Here is a 14,611-nt window from a genome sequence, read left to right on the forward strand (position 1 = left end):
GAACACCACAACCAAGCAATCGCACACGCAGAAACGGGCAGGCACACCACACACGTGCATCGGCATGGAAACACGTCAACGCAGCGAGAGGAACACGCAGATACAGAGACGAGTGCATGCACCCTTAGAGAAACAGAACCTCTCCAAGCACACGAACTGCCGTACGCAGTACGCCTCTGTGTCGCCAGGGGCGCGCAAGGCGCAGGCGCACGCGGAGGCAGGCGCGAGGACGGGCGCGCAGCCCCACTCGCAGCCAGGCAGCAATGCCGGTGCGAGCGGGTGAGCGCAGCCACGCGCGCACCGCCGTGGAGACGTGCGGCAGCACGCGCGGCTCACGCTGACATGCGGGGGTGCGGGCAGGGCCGCACACGTGCGCAGGCCGGCACGCACGCACCCACGCAGACACACACACGCGCGCGACGCACCGGGGCACGCGCGCAGCCGTACGCGGGGGCACGCACGGCTGTGCGCGCGCACCCCCCCGGGCAGGCAGGAGGCGGGGAAGCGGGAGGAGGAAGAGGAAGAGGAGGAGGAGGAAGAGGAAGAGGAAGGGAGTGAGGCGGGCCAGTCTCCACCCTCCCGGCGGCCTAGGCCGGATCCTCGGCTGCTGCGGCGGGTCGGGGCCGGCGGCTCGGCTCGGCCGGGCCGGCAGGTAGGTCGGTCGGTCGGTCGGTCGGTCGGTAAGAGCCGCCCGGCACGGGGGGGGGCACTGCGGGCCGGGGCGGGGCGGCCGCGGGAGGCCCGGCGGGCTCCGGGCAGCGAGGCCGCAGCCGCCGCTGCCCCGGGGCCCGCCTGCACCGACGCGCCAACCGGCCTGGGTCACACGGAGCCGGTCACAGGGTCACACAGACGATGACCTCCCCGACACGCACACCCGGGAACACAAACACAGTCACGCAGGGCTGCGCACCCACGCGCAGCCCATCTTCCCTGCGCCCCGCACAAATCCGCGCATAAAATTAAAATAGCGGCTTTTCAGCGTGTGTTTACACGAGACGGCACAGGAAAACACACGGCGGCAACACCTGCAAGGTGCAAAGCATCTCCCGTAGCAAGCGCACGTAGCTGTAGGCACCGAAGCACTCGCACAGGCAGCAAAACGCGCCCTGCCAGTGCGGGAACGACCGCTTGTCCCGCCGTTCCCGGTGTCCGTTCCCGGTGTCCGTTCCCGGTGTGCGGGTAGCCTGCCTGCTCACTGGAGCTCCCCACAGTCAGCTGTCCTTGCCCATACATGGGCTGTGTAACTGATGGAAGTGCACAAAGCAAAATACGCTTGCATGCTACACTGTAGGAAGAAAAATCCTTCCATAAAAAGGGTCCTTTTCTTTCTCAGACAGTTAAGGCAGGATTTATTAAATAGCAACAGAGAACGGAGAATAAAGGCAAAACCATGTATTTAGCAGAGCAAGACTAACGTTTCTTTAAAATAAACTATTACTCCACTGTTGTGATGCTATTACTTAGTTTTAGAAGTCGGTAACTGACAAAAGCAAGACAGGCTTCTCTGAATGCAAGATAAATGTAATTATAGTATTTTATAATGCACCAGCGATACCCAGATTACGGTCTGTAAGTCTGCAGTGTGCAGTCTGCAGCTGGTTGATGAAACCATTTCAAAAATAAGGACTTTGCAGCTTTTGTGTGGCTACACTGATGACGCATGAAGATACTTGTGTTGGCAGTGGGTGTTTAGTTGTAGGGCCATCACTGCAGCCGAGAAAAAGCTACATTTCCCCGGGCCCGTGGTTCTGCTCTGGACTTGGCAGAGGCAGAGCCCAGGGCAGGAAGGGACGGTAGCTCTACCAGCTGTTTTTAGACTCTGCTGTGAATATCCTGGTGTTTCTCTTCTGTGCCTTGTGGCTAGCTGCCTTCAGGGTCCTGCTGTAGCACACAGCTGAGTCAGACTGCCCTGTTCATGAACGGATCTGGTACCTCTTCAAGCACTTTCTGTTGGCTTTGTCCCTACTGCTAAAATTTGAAGTCTGTCCCAGGCTCCAGACTCTCCCCATTTTCAGACTAAGTTTATTCACAGGCAGGTCATTTTACTTGTTCCTGGGCCAACACTGCTTAGAATTATAAATAGTTCCTTATCTTTGCCAATTGTTTGCACCTTCTCCATGTGTATGTATGCACATGGATACATGTTTACACAATGACATACATATATATATATATGTACGTATATATAGAGTGGAGTCACGTTCCTTCCTAGGCAAAAGAAGTCACGCTCTTGCCAACTCCTCTGGTATGACCTGGTTTTGGTTTCCTGTATCATCTTTGATTTTTCCTGTATTTGCTGCCTTTTAAACATGGAATACCAAAACTGCAGATAATACTCCACAGTTTGCTCTTTATTTCTAAAGTTTTTGCAGCTATTAAAAAAGGACAATTTCTGAAGTTTTGAACAAAATGCAAATCATGGTCAGGTGTACCAAAATTGCCAGGGGGGACTCCATGAACCAGGGAAGAATGGGGAAAAAATTATAATGGAAGGAATGTCTCAAAGATCAGTTTCACTAGTCTTCAAATTTCAAGCACTGGTGTATTTCAGTTTTGAAAGTCTACAGCTTCATGAGTACCATGCCAGGATAGATGTCTGTAACAATTTATTTAAATTTTAATTTGCAACTGGGGATCTGAGGCATATGAATGTGTTGCTTATTTTCCCGTCCATGTATTGCAAGCAAGTCTTATCTGTGTCTCTGTTTTTCTCTTCTTTCCTGCAAGCTTTTTTCATCATTCAAGAAGAAGAAAAATATCATTATCGGTGTTTTTATTAGATGGTTGGGGTGAAATGCCTACAGTAAATTGCACTTTCCAAACAATTAATGCTACTTAGGTGCATGCTTTCTGTATGTAAGAAATCTAAATAGTTTTGATAACTGGAAAAAATTGGCTCACTATAAATAGGAATGTGCCACCCTGAATTTAATGTTTGTGAAAAACTGGGAAAGTCAGTCAATACTTTAAATATCTGATAAAATAGGTTTAAAATTAAGGCACTGTTTCCATTTTGAAGCGTGGCTGAATCTGTGGAACTTGAGCTTAAAAGACAGTGAAGACACTTTTTTAAAAAAATTTTTTTTTAAGGTTACTGAAGTTATATTAGTGCTGAATCCATATAAGACCAAGTAACTAGCTGGATTACTTCCACAAAATTATATTTGGAAAACTGAGAAAAATAAACAATTTGGGGTCAATGCTGTGAGAAGCAAGTTGCATGCTAGCTATGGAAGTTTTCAAAAGTGGGATAAACCACATTTTCAAGTACAGTAATGGTCACTTTGCCATGTTTTAATGCCAAAGTGCAGATTTTGCACGGCAGTCTTACTCTGTATGGTCAAGGCTTTTAAATTCCAAAACATAGAAGAGTCAGGCTGCAGAATTTGGGATGGGTGCTGACGGACGTTGCACAATCACTGTGTGATTAGCATGGTTCTGCATTAACATGGCTTAAATTAAACAGTTTCCAAAGAAAAGTATCAGAACGAGGCAGAAAGTCCTAGTGTTAGATACTTCATGAAAAAAATCTGGACTGAAAATATTAAGTGTGACATGGCTTTTTATTTGACAACAAATTCTCCCTCTTAACCATTGGCTAATCTCTCTATACACAAAAAAGCTGTGTAAGAGTAGATACTCTTGTGAGGAAAAATGAACTAGAAGTTTTGGATTCTTTAAAGTTTAGGCTCAAATTTTAAAATACTGAAGACAACATCAACTCTTCACAAATTTTGTTCCTTTGTCAGATTTTCTCTCTGGGTTAAAGCCCTCTGTTACTGTAAAATTACTGTTGATTGTTCATTCTGTATAGTAGCACCATGCATCTTTTTGAAAGAATAGTTTTAAGGACTAGGGTTTACTGAACTGGAGTCAAGTCTTTCTAATACAACTAGAAGAATCTGACTGATGGGGGTAACTTGTTTTTTCTTCTTCCCTACTTCCTCAGAATGACTACCTTTTGCATGATAAAAGTTTTATGTCAAGCAATCAGAAATGAGAATAGATATGCAAAAAGATTCTTTGGTACTCTTCTGACACAAACACCACAAATGGGGGTCTTTTCTCCATTCTGGATGGTGGTACCTGACCCTAGAAAGTCAACTGTATTTGGACTTACTCAACCATTTTGTACAGCTGAAAAATCTCACACAGACCCAAAAAGGAAAGCATTTGGAAGCGTTGGGCGAAGAATTCCCTATCGGATTTTGCATGTAATCAACCAGGATGGAGAGAGCTTGGGAAATATGCACCGAGCAGAGGCACTCAAACTTACGGATCAACATGACCTGAAACTAGTTCTCCTTCGTGAGAATGCAGAACCTCCTGTATACAGACTAATGACTGGGCAGCAGATTCATGAAGAACAGCTTAAACGTGCAGAGAACAAAAAAGCGAGTCCAAAACCAGGTATGTACATTGTTGAAATTACAACAGTAAGCGCTTTGAAAAATGCTGCATTAAAAGTGGTTTCAGCAGATTAAATCCTCTTCTTTGCATTTGTGTAAATCCAAAGCAATGTCACTGCAGTCCATGCTATTATGGATTTGCAGTGGTGAAAATAAAATTTTGGATTAGTCTAGGCTTCCACAGAGAAGGCTTCTGTTGCCTTCTCAGGATTTACTATTTTGGCATCTGCTAGCTTTTTTAAAAAATCTATTTTTATTTAAGTGAATATAACTAGACTCTGGTTCCATGAGACTCACTGAGTTTCTGTTCTTTTACTAAGGTATAAAGTGAGAGGCAGTTTTTACAAACAGAGCACCAGAAACACCAATATAATTTTGTCACCCATAGTCATTCCTAGCTTGCTGCTAGGAAGACAAAGTCTGGAGCCCTTTCTTGGACAGGGTAAGAGAACAACTTTTTCAATATTGAGCACTTCTCAGTGTTTTTTCTTAAGTCAGCCTGCTCCAGTAGTTTAACAAACTGAGTTTAGCAAACAGGTTTTGGAAAAGGCATCTGACCTTGTATCCTCTTTTCTTATCCTCAGGCTAATGAAAGTATCTGTGCCTTGGGTAGAGTTCTGATTTTAGAGGAGAGCGCTATTGTGGTAGTGAGTTTTTCTGCTCAAGAAACTACAAAATTATTCAAATGGTAACTACTTTAGAGAATCTTTAAGGAGGAAGAGACCATAAACTGTTCAAATATATTACAAGGCATCATACTTCCAGTTGAATATTGGACTTCACCATTCAAGAAAATGGGCTCAAGATGAAGAGATGTCTAACTTCAAAGCTTTTACATTCAGTTATACTATGTGCAGAATGTAGGAATTTGCACACTAAGTCTTTAATTCCAATGCTTACCTATTTATCTTTTAGACCTGCATTGTGGGTGGTATGAACAAATTGTAATTAAAATAAAAATACTTTAAGCCTTCTGACCCTGAAGAGACTTCCCTGCGTGCCTCAAACATGCACTCAGTCTCCCAATTATGGCAGTGAGTGTGAGATACCAAGAAGCCACCTTCTAAGGTGAGAGTGGTGCATGCCGAGACAGAGAGATTGGGATGCTCTGTGTATGAGGAAGCAGCATGGGGGAAAGGACTTAAACAGACAAAGCACCATAGGCTGTTGAAAGAGAGCAACTAATACGGGTTTGTCGGATGTTAAGCCAACACAGTTTTAGTTCTGTTTTAAACAGGGATGGTTCAGAAGGAGTTATCCTTTTCTTCAGCTATTGCCAAGAACGACTTGGAGACCAAGACTAAACAGATAGCACAGTGGATTGAAAAGAAATACCATGTTAAACTTACCATCCGGCAAGCAAAAGATAGCAATACAGACATGGTAAGTGCACTCCTGAAAACTGGACCAATCAATTTCATGAAATAGGTGTACTAGTATTTTTTAATATGTCATGCACTGATAAAATAAGAGAAGGTGTAGGTCCCATGAAAGTAATGGCTGCCCTGCCTTAAGCTGGATCTGTTCAAACACTGCAGTTCTGGAAAAATAGCCCCATAGAGACAATTCAAATACCATGCTTTCTTAAGAATGCAGTTACAATACTGGCTTTGACAGCAGAGTCTAAACAGTTCCTACTCCTTTGCAGTACCACCTTATTAACTGGGCTGGTGAAATTTTCCTGTCTATGCCTTAAGCCAGCTCACTCACTGAAAAGTTTAACAGTAAGGCTTAAAAAAATTCTGCTGTATTTTAGCTGGATTATTTATGCTGTATTTTAGCTGGATTATTAGCTCTCCTCCCTAACTGTTCTTCTGAAGATCCATTTGTGCAACTGTGGCCAAGGTTAGTTTTCCACTGCTGTGTGGAAAACTACTGGAATGATGTTCCAAGACTGGCAAAGTAAACATCTATAAAGGTCTTCATTGTCATTTGCACAAATGACTTTTTTAATAAAGATTCCATGTAAGATTTTTTTTTTGCTTTTAATGTGGGTAATGAATTAGGTTTCCTTGATGAGTCTGTCTACTAAATTGCTGGAAAAAAAATGTGTATCATTTCATCCAAAAGGAACAAAACTTTTTGTAGGAAGTTGAATGCACAGGGAAAGGGTAGCAGGAGGAAGAACTGGATATGGGAGGGATCAGAACATTTCATGACACAGTCCAGATTTAGGTTGTCCTTAAATTTAAAAGCTTAATTATGAGTTTAAGAGTTCAGCTTGTTACATGAATGCACTGTATCACTCACTTCAATACTACCACTTTCTGCTAACCTTAGAACAATACTGCCCCTTAAGAAGAGAGCCCCACAATACTATGCCCGAATCTAGTGGAAGAGGAGGGTGGGGAGGAGTCAGATGCAGTTGTAATCACTTTCACAGACATCTCTAAACAGCAAAACAGGATGAGTCAGGAGATCAACCTAAGTGTTAGAAAATAGCTTAATCCCTCTGGTGACTTCCCTCAATGTGCTCGCTCATGAGTAAAGAACCACTGGTTAGAAAAGGACAAACTGAACTGCTCAAACCAGGACTAGCAACTAGCTCATTTCAGCTAATAGATAAACCACAAGCAGGAGACAGTGTCATTACAGAACAGCCTGAAACACTTTTCTACCTGTGTCTGTGCATTTAGTCCCTATTTTTCTCCTTCTTTTCAGTTCATGCTTTTTGATCAGATTTTGGAGACTGTCTCCGAGAAAGCCACTTATCTTTCCAAGCCAAAAGTTACTAGAGAAGGAGTGAGTACCTGTATTTTGAGACATATGTCTGACAAAGAGTTGAAAGCATACCAGAAGATGGAAAAACAGAAAAACAGTACAGTAAAGAACGATGAAAATGAAGATCTGAAGTCAAGTGAGTTGCATCAGTGACTTTATGAAGAGCTGTAAACAATATTAATTTCTTATTTAAAAAAAACAAAAAGGACTATAAACTTAATAAAGTTATTGTTGAGCTTTGCAGTGGTCATTCCATGAAGAAAGTTGTCTCAGTTAACCTTTACTGCAGAGTCAGAATTTCAACAGTTGGTATTTCATTTTCCATCAGCTTATCCATTGTCTTGCTTTCTGTCACAACCACATCCTTTCCTGGCTGCGTTTTAGGAGGAATGTAGCCACTCAGACGAGAGGCTAAGCTCCTCTTAGGACGAGAACGCTTTGCCTGGCAGAAGTAAATCCAGAATTAGCAACTTAACATATCTGTGGAGCAAAGACTACTACTGGGGGGGTGGACAAGAAGAATAAATTTAATTTAGTAGGCCAGCACTGCAGTATTTAAAGGAGCTTCAGAAATTAATAATCTCCCAAATTAAGTAGATAGCTGGCCTGTTTTCCTGCTTGAAGTCACATTCTAAAACACATAATGTTTACCCTCTGAAGTGACAGGGTATGCTTGAGAGGACTTTTTCAAGAGTATAACTTACTTTCAAGTTCAGCTTTCTCTTTTCAGGATCGTGTACAACTGTGTGCCTTGCCAGGCTCTGCTACAGTTAGAAAGAGCGGGGGGAGGGAAAATTAGGTTTTTAATTTCAGATTGTGTGATTCAGATTATGTGATTCAGATTAGGACAGTGTAAAATGCATACCTTCATTGCAAACACTCTTCCACAGCCTGGATAATCACAAGAGAATGGTTTTTTCTCCTCATGAAAAGAGAGGATATGGCTTTGAAGGTTAAATACAGTTGTGTAAGTTCTCCCACATCCTTCTCTCGGGCATCGGCAGACTTCCCTCTCCACAGCATGTGTTTTTTGATGCTGCTTGAGGTAATCTTTCCGTTTAAAAGTTTTGTTACACTCATTGCAAACTATTGGCTCTGATTGGGAGAGAGACAGGCAGAGTATAAATTAACAGCTTCTTACAGGAGCTCAAAATCAAACCCTAGTAGTCCTCTAGAACAATGCTAAAATTCACATGAAATGCAAGGAACTTAGAGACTGGAAGAGAATAATGCAGTATGAATTATCCAGATCCGAAATGCTACATTATACAATTTCTCGTTAACTGGATCACAAAGCAAAGTTAGTATGCTGAGTAGCATTTTCATCAGTTAAAGGTCTAGCTAGAGTGACAGCCATTTTACCAATAAAGTCTTAGTAAACAAATTTGTCTAGACACAATTACAAGTTGATGAAATGAGTTCAGCAAATACTCCTCTTCAAATTAGCTGTTTGTTTCCTATTCACATCAAAAGTTAAGTTCTATTTACTAAAGCATTTGGAGTTTACCTGTATGACTTTCTTTATAATGCTTCAGAAGCTCTGTCCAAGTTTTTCCAGTATATGAGCAGTTTTCCTTCTTGCATGCATAGCCTGTTAGACAGGGCAAATGTTTACAATTGCAAAGGTTCTGGCAAACACAGTCCAGTTTTACAAGGGGGAAATCCACTTTCAGTGTTTGAAAATTAAAGGCCGGTATTCCTCCTCTCCTCCCATGCTGCACAGTGATGGGACAAGAGGCAGTGACCAGAAATTAGAACATGAGAAAATCCTAACAGATTTAAGGAAGAAACCTTGTATCACTGACACAAGTTGTCCAGAGAGGCTGTGGAATCCCTACCCCTGGAAACATTCAAAACTTGACTGGACGCAGCCCTCAGTAACCTCGTCTAACTGACTCTGCCTTGAGCAGGGAGTTGGAGTAGATGACCTGCAGAGGTCATTTCCAACCTAAATGATTTTATGAAATCTCTCCTTGCTTCAGTAAAACTACTTCCTCACCCACCATACATTTTCACTCAAACAGATGAAAATAAGTGTAAAAATACATAGTATTTCTATATAAATATTTGTACTACATTAAAAACATAAGATCTTGACCATACAGTAATATTCCCAAGTCTAAAGAGACTCTACCATTCTATCAAGCAGACAGTATGGTTTTTAAATGCACCACAGAAAGTCAACACTATTTAAATCCCAGGACTGGGAAGGTCAAACAAGTACGAACAAGTCCCCATCTTAAGAAAAGAACACAGTACAAATCACAGATTTTGGATACTCTTCCTAGGCCCTCGGGTTTGTTTTTTTTTCTAGCACTGGAAAGCAGGTTAGCTGTCAACAATACTGAAAGAATGGATAAGAGCGTAGCAGGATTAACTCAAACATACATGACCACCTCCTGACGATTCCACTTAAATCTCTTTCACATAGGTACATTAATAACTTTAAAAATGCAAGCCTACATGGTTCTGCCAAGGCTCCATAGGAAATTTATGGCAGGCCTGGCAACTGATCCTAACCTCTGGAGGTCTAGGCTAGTGCCTTAACCATTAGCCCATTTCCAGAAGATGGATTATTGACAAGGAAGCACAGTAGGAGAAGAAATGACTGAAGGAATCCTGAGCTCTGTTCAGCCTGCCACAAGTACATTGTAACTGAACACTGCAATGCCCTGCAGTTGTATCCCACTTGACTATTCAAAATGGGTGTTCTTGTTCTGTCTGTCTGGATCACTAGGCCCAGAATACTTTCATGTCTGTCATACATCCCTGCATACATACATCTGTACTGGAAGAAGTCCTTTTTCCTTTGCTAAAACATAATTGAGGCAAGAAGAAAAACTGTATTACCTTCATGTATCTTCTCGTGCCGCTTTAGTCGACTTGGAGTAGAAAAGTACTTTCCACATCCTTCATTATTACATCTACATATAAAGTACACTGGTTTAATTTCTTTCACTGCATCCACATATTTTTTCTTTAATTCAAGAACAATTAAAGTGGACAAAATAATCCAAGTTTCCCCTTGCCTAGAGGTCTGTTCTGTGTCCCCCCACCCCTTGTAAAAGTAAATTCCATAATATGTTTCTAATAGAGGACTCTGATCCCCTCGACAGTTAAAACTATAGTACGATTTCCACGTATACAGGAGGTTAAGCTTCAGCTAAAGAATCAAGCCTCATATCCTCCCCACACAGTAGGCTCTTCAAACATAAAAGAGAGATAGAAAGTGGAGGGTTTAAGTGGCTTGTACAGATCTAGCAGTCAGAGCAGTAGCAGAGCACTGACAGTATTTCTGTGCCTGTCACCCAGCCATACTAGTGCACTTCTCTTAAGTGGAACACTCCTGTAAAGCATGTTCCACCTGTAAGAAATACAAGACTAAACTTTGCTTTCATCAGGTCTACACTGATGTGCCAAATAATGGAGTTGCAATGCACAGCTTCTCAGACTGGTATCCAAGCCTCTCACTTTTAAGCTACTACTCAGTTCTATGTTAGCCAAGCCACTGCTTTTTGCTGGAAAACAGAGGTAGCTGCATTTTTCATACCGTGCAAGCTCTTATGCTTATATTTCAGACTGTGTGAACTCAAAACTGGGGTTTTTTGTTTATTTTTCCTGTGAACTTGTAATAAATCCTAAGAAAATGTCTGGAATGCTGAAGTTACAGAGCACCAAGACTGTTTCTCTAAACAGACTACTGAGCAAAGGACTAGTACAAGAAATGTACATGCAGCCATGACTACAAATTTATGCCAGTTTTGTTTAAATGCCACATCAATGAAAAGGTTGAGAAAAGGCACCTGTTTCCATCTACAGCGTTTAAATGGAATTGTTAAAGTTCATTATTAAAATTATCCACCTACTTGAAGGGAGGTTCATTGGTGTGGTGACACTGATGAACTTTAAGTTGTTGATGTTTCCTGAAAGACTTGTTACAGCCTTCGAAGTCGCACTATTTAGGAAATTAAGTTATCATTAGAGGCCAAATAATGACAGCCTAGTCCACATGTGTTTACTGAAATCCCAATCACAGTATTTGAACTCATATAAGTACCGCATAATAACAAGTTAAAGTATTTCACTAGATACACAAAGAGGAGCTTGTTAACCTCCACTCCACAGTATCAAAGGTAATTACTCACCACATACTGCTTTTGCTGATTTTCATGCTTGCGCTCTATGTGCTTCTTTAAGTTTGATTTTGTTCCAAATTTCTGATTGCATCCATCAGCTGTGCACCTGCAAACAAACTGCATTTTTTATTATCACTCTCAAACAGTGATTAGGCAGGTACAGAAATCACTGGACAAGAGGAATACACAAAGAATAACGGACACTCACAACCCAAATATAAAAATTTGCTTTAAAGACACGAAAAGCCAGATGCTAAGTTACAATCAAAAGCCACTGGAAAACATATCAGAAGAGATTTTTAATAAAACGCATAGGAATTCCTAGCTCCTAAGCCACGACATGCGGCTATTAAGGGCTTAGTAATAGGAGATAACTGCCCTTCCTTCTTTTAATTCTGTATTCTAGGGAGAGATCTGCCCGTTCCTTTAAGCGTCTGTTACGGATCTCTGCCAGACAGGAGGTGTTAGGCTAAGGAGATTCCCCACGTCGCACCCGGTGTGCACACCGTTATGGCAGCACCTGTGACACCAAATCATGCTCTGTAACACCCACACATCAGCTTTTACTCCCCTTCATTTCCATAAGGACAAGCGTAACCCATTTTAAGAAGTAAAAAATTTGGCCTCACTCGAACGGCTTTTCCCCAGTGTGCGTAAGAAGGTGTCGAGCGCGGTGGAAATCTCTCGTGAAGCCTTTACCGCAGCCTTCGTAATCGCAAACATACGGCCTCTGCAAGAGAGGGTTGCTCGGAGATGACAAACCACACCTCAGGGAGGTCGGCCGATTCCAGCAGGCCGCCGGCAGCAGGATGTCCCGCCGGCGGTGTTTCGGACAAACCCACGCAGCCCCCCGCGCTGTTCTGGGTACCCCAAGCAGGCCGCCCGATCCCCCCGAGGGGGCCCACGCCAGCAGGGCCCGGGGCAGCCCTGCCCTCCAGCCGCGCGGGCCGCCGCCCGCCTGCCGGGCCCCGGCACGGCGCCCCTCACCTCGGTCCGCGAAACCTCCCTCCCCTGCCGCCGAGGAGGCCCAAGCGGGAACCCCTCGGCGCTGCTCGCTCAGGCCACCGCCGCGCTGCCGGCAGCCCGGCACCGGCCGGCCCGCCTCACCTCGCCCGTGTGCCGGCAGAGGTGGGCGTCCAGCCTCCAGGCCTTGTTGAAGGTGGCGTCGCAGTCGGGGAAGGAGCAGATGAACGGCCGGGCGGGGAGCGCGCTCCCGCCGCCGCGGCCGCCGGCGGGCGAGCAGGCGCGCGCGGCCCCCCCGCCCTCCTGCGCGCTCCCCGCCGCCCGCTCCCCGGCCATGCGGGAGGGCACGTGACCGCCCCCGAGCGGGCAATGTCCCCTCCCGCCCCCCGTCCCCGCGCCTGTCGGGGGGGGGGCCGGGGCGCGGCGCCGAGCGGGCGCATGCGTGGTCTGGCGGGAGCGGAGGGAGTGGCCCGGCCCGTCGCGCCCCGTGGCTGCCTGCCTCGGCAGGGCCGCGGCTGCGGTTACCCGGCGGGGAGCAGCTGTCGTGGCTCTGCGTGGTTCACCGTCGGCTCAGGGTCTGTGAGAGGTGCACGGGGCCACGTCCTCCTCACCTGCGAGCTTGGTCCCGAGAGCAGCCCAGGTCCCGGTCCCTTCTGCGTTACCTCATGCGCCAGACACAAACCCCCTGTTGCTCTCTGGTGTGGAGCCATCTCGCACACCAGAGGAGATCCGATTACGAAGAGATCAAAAATACCTCATTCGGGGTCCTTCCACAGAGCAGCCCTTCCGGGTTTTAGGGACATACAGGCTCTGCTGCCTCCCCAAGAAGCACTGTGTGGATTTTGCAGGTCCCAGGTCATGTCCTGGGGCAAGGTCTTTGTAGGCGGTTTGGGTTTGAGTCCTTGCTTTGCCAGGGGAGAGGATGGGTCTGCATGATGCTCGTTAGACCCAGACGTCGGCCTCTGCTACACTGTCCCTACCACCTGCCCCAAAATTCAGGCATTTGCAGCCCAGGCTGAGGTGTCTCTGCTGCTTGGGATCCTATGGCAGAGGTGGCCTGTCACCCTGGACTGTGCTCGTGCTGTGTCCCCAAGCTGCCCGAGGTCACAGCTGGGGGAAGAGGACACGGGACTGCGCTGAGCTGGGGGGCTCTGATACCTTGTGCAGCACCTCCCTGGTACCTGCCGTGCTGTAGCGAGGTATCACATCATCTGCTCTGTTTTGCATTTTTTTGAGTCATCACCTGAGCTTTATTCTAGGAGACATTCCCCTGCAATTCTGCTGCAATTCTCCTCACAAAGTGAGAGGGAGGGACAGGGGAAGAAAGCTGGAACAGCACTGTGACAGGGGAACCATCCTGGGGAGAAAAACTCCCATTCCTTCTTCTCTGTGTCCTGAGAGCTGGGAAAGCCTGAGCAGATGGAGGTGCTTGGAGCAGGCGAGGGAAATGGGGGAGGAAAGACGGGGGGAATAAGGAGCAGGAATCAAGCCTGTGGGGGCTGGATGGGAGAAGGGACACATGAAGTGAGGTGGCAGGGGTGCCGGAGGATGGGGTACCTAACGGCTGTGCACAGCACACAGTGGGAAGGGAGGCTGCTGGGCAGAGCGAGGAGTTCATGCCCGACCAGAAGCAGATCCCCATGGCCCTGGGGGACGTCTCGTATCTCGCGCATCTGTAGGAGGATTAAGGGGAGGGCTGAATCAATCAGTCAGACCCTCACAAAGCAATGGCAAGAAATCACCTTATTTTTGGAAGGGAAGTCAGTCTGAAAAAATCTCAGCTTTTAACAAATACTAACCAAAACACTTAGAAGAACAAGTTGCTACCCTTTTTTTGTCTCAGAATTGCAATAGAAAACAAACCTGAAATTTAATAAAGAAGTTATAAATCTTCCTTTTTGAGACTTTGCCTGTGAAAACATGATATTGCCTCAGGCCTCTCTAACACAGGTAAGGAAATAGCATGCAAGGGAGGAAACTTTGGAAAATGTCGCTACTGGCAACACAGAGAGCAAATGTTCATCACATAGGGGTTTGCTTTATGCAATGCCAGTTAGAGATTTCAGCAGAGTCCTCTGGGAATTTTCATCCAGTTTTGGAAATATGTAAACAGAGGATGACTGCAGGCCTGAGGGATTCTCATAGTGTTGTGCTGTTGATGTCTTCTGAGGTGACTACAGAGGGAGGATTTTGAAGAGTCCTCTCGTAGAGCTGGAAAGAGCAGTGGGTTCCCTTGCAGATTTGATCTTACATTTTCCACTGTGGGAGATGGAAGGTAAACCTTTTAAGAGGTGAACATATGCAATGGAGAAAAATAAGTCTGAAGATGTAAATTTCCAACACAAGGTCCACACTTCCACTGATAAATTTTAATAATATGTA

At 45.2% G+C, this 14,611-nt stretch overlaps 2 protein-coding genes across 4 annotated transcripts; one reads left to right on the forward strand and one right to left on the reverse strand.

Moving 5' to 3' along the window:
* Positions 1–526: 526 nt before the first annotated feature.
* Positions 527–7,283, forward strand: MTIF3 (mitochondrial translational initiation factor 3). Of its 2 annotated transcripts, none has more exons than XM_072850441.1 (4): positions 527–652; positions 3,950–4,410; positions 5,647–5,792; positions 7,071–7,283. In XM_072850441.1, exons 2-4 carry the CDS (start codon positions 3,951–3,953, stop codon positions 7,281–7,283), a joined length of 819 nt encoding a protein of 272 aa, XP_072706542.1. In that variant the 5' UTR covers positions 527–652; position 3,950. The 2 variants fall into 2 exon arrangements, with proteins under 2 accessions (XP_072706542.1, XP_072706543.1); XM_072850442.1 differs by having other exon boundaries at positions 535–656.
* On the reverse strand, positions 7,268–12,663 carry GTF3A (general transcription factor IIIA). 2 transcript variants are annotated; one of them, XM_072850440.1, is made up of 9 exons: positions 12,374–12,663; positions 11,902–11,996; positions 11,276–11,372; positions 10,997–11,085; positions 9,981–10,054; positions 8,638–8,721; positions 7,996–8,225; positions 7,835–7,894; positions 7,268–7,572 (listed from the first exon to the last, which is right to left on the reverse strand). In XM_072850440.1, exons 1-9 carry the CDS (start codon positions 12,563–12,565, stop codon positions 7,411–7,413), a joined length of 1,083 nt encoding a protein of 360 aa, XP_072706541.1. In that variant the 5' UTR covers positions 12,566–12,663; the 3' UTR covers positions 7,268–7,410. The 2 variants fall into 2 exon arrangements, with proteins under 2 accessions (XP_072706541.1, XP_072706540.1); XM_072850439.1 differs by having other exon boundaries at positions 11,896–11,996; positions 12,374–12,661.
* Between the last annotated feature and the right edge of the window lie 1,948 nt (positions 12,664–14,611).

Source organism: Ciconia boyciana, chromosome 1, assembly GCF_034638445.1.
Source record: "Ciconia boyciana chromosome 1, ASM3463844v1, whole genome shotgun sequence".
Classification (NCBI taxonomy): Eukaryota; Metazoa; Chordata; class Aves; order Ciconiiformes; family Ciconiidae; genus Ciconia; species Ciconia boyciana.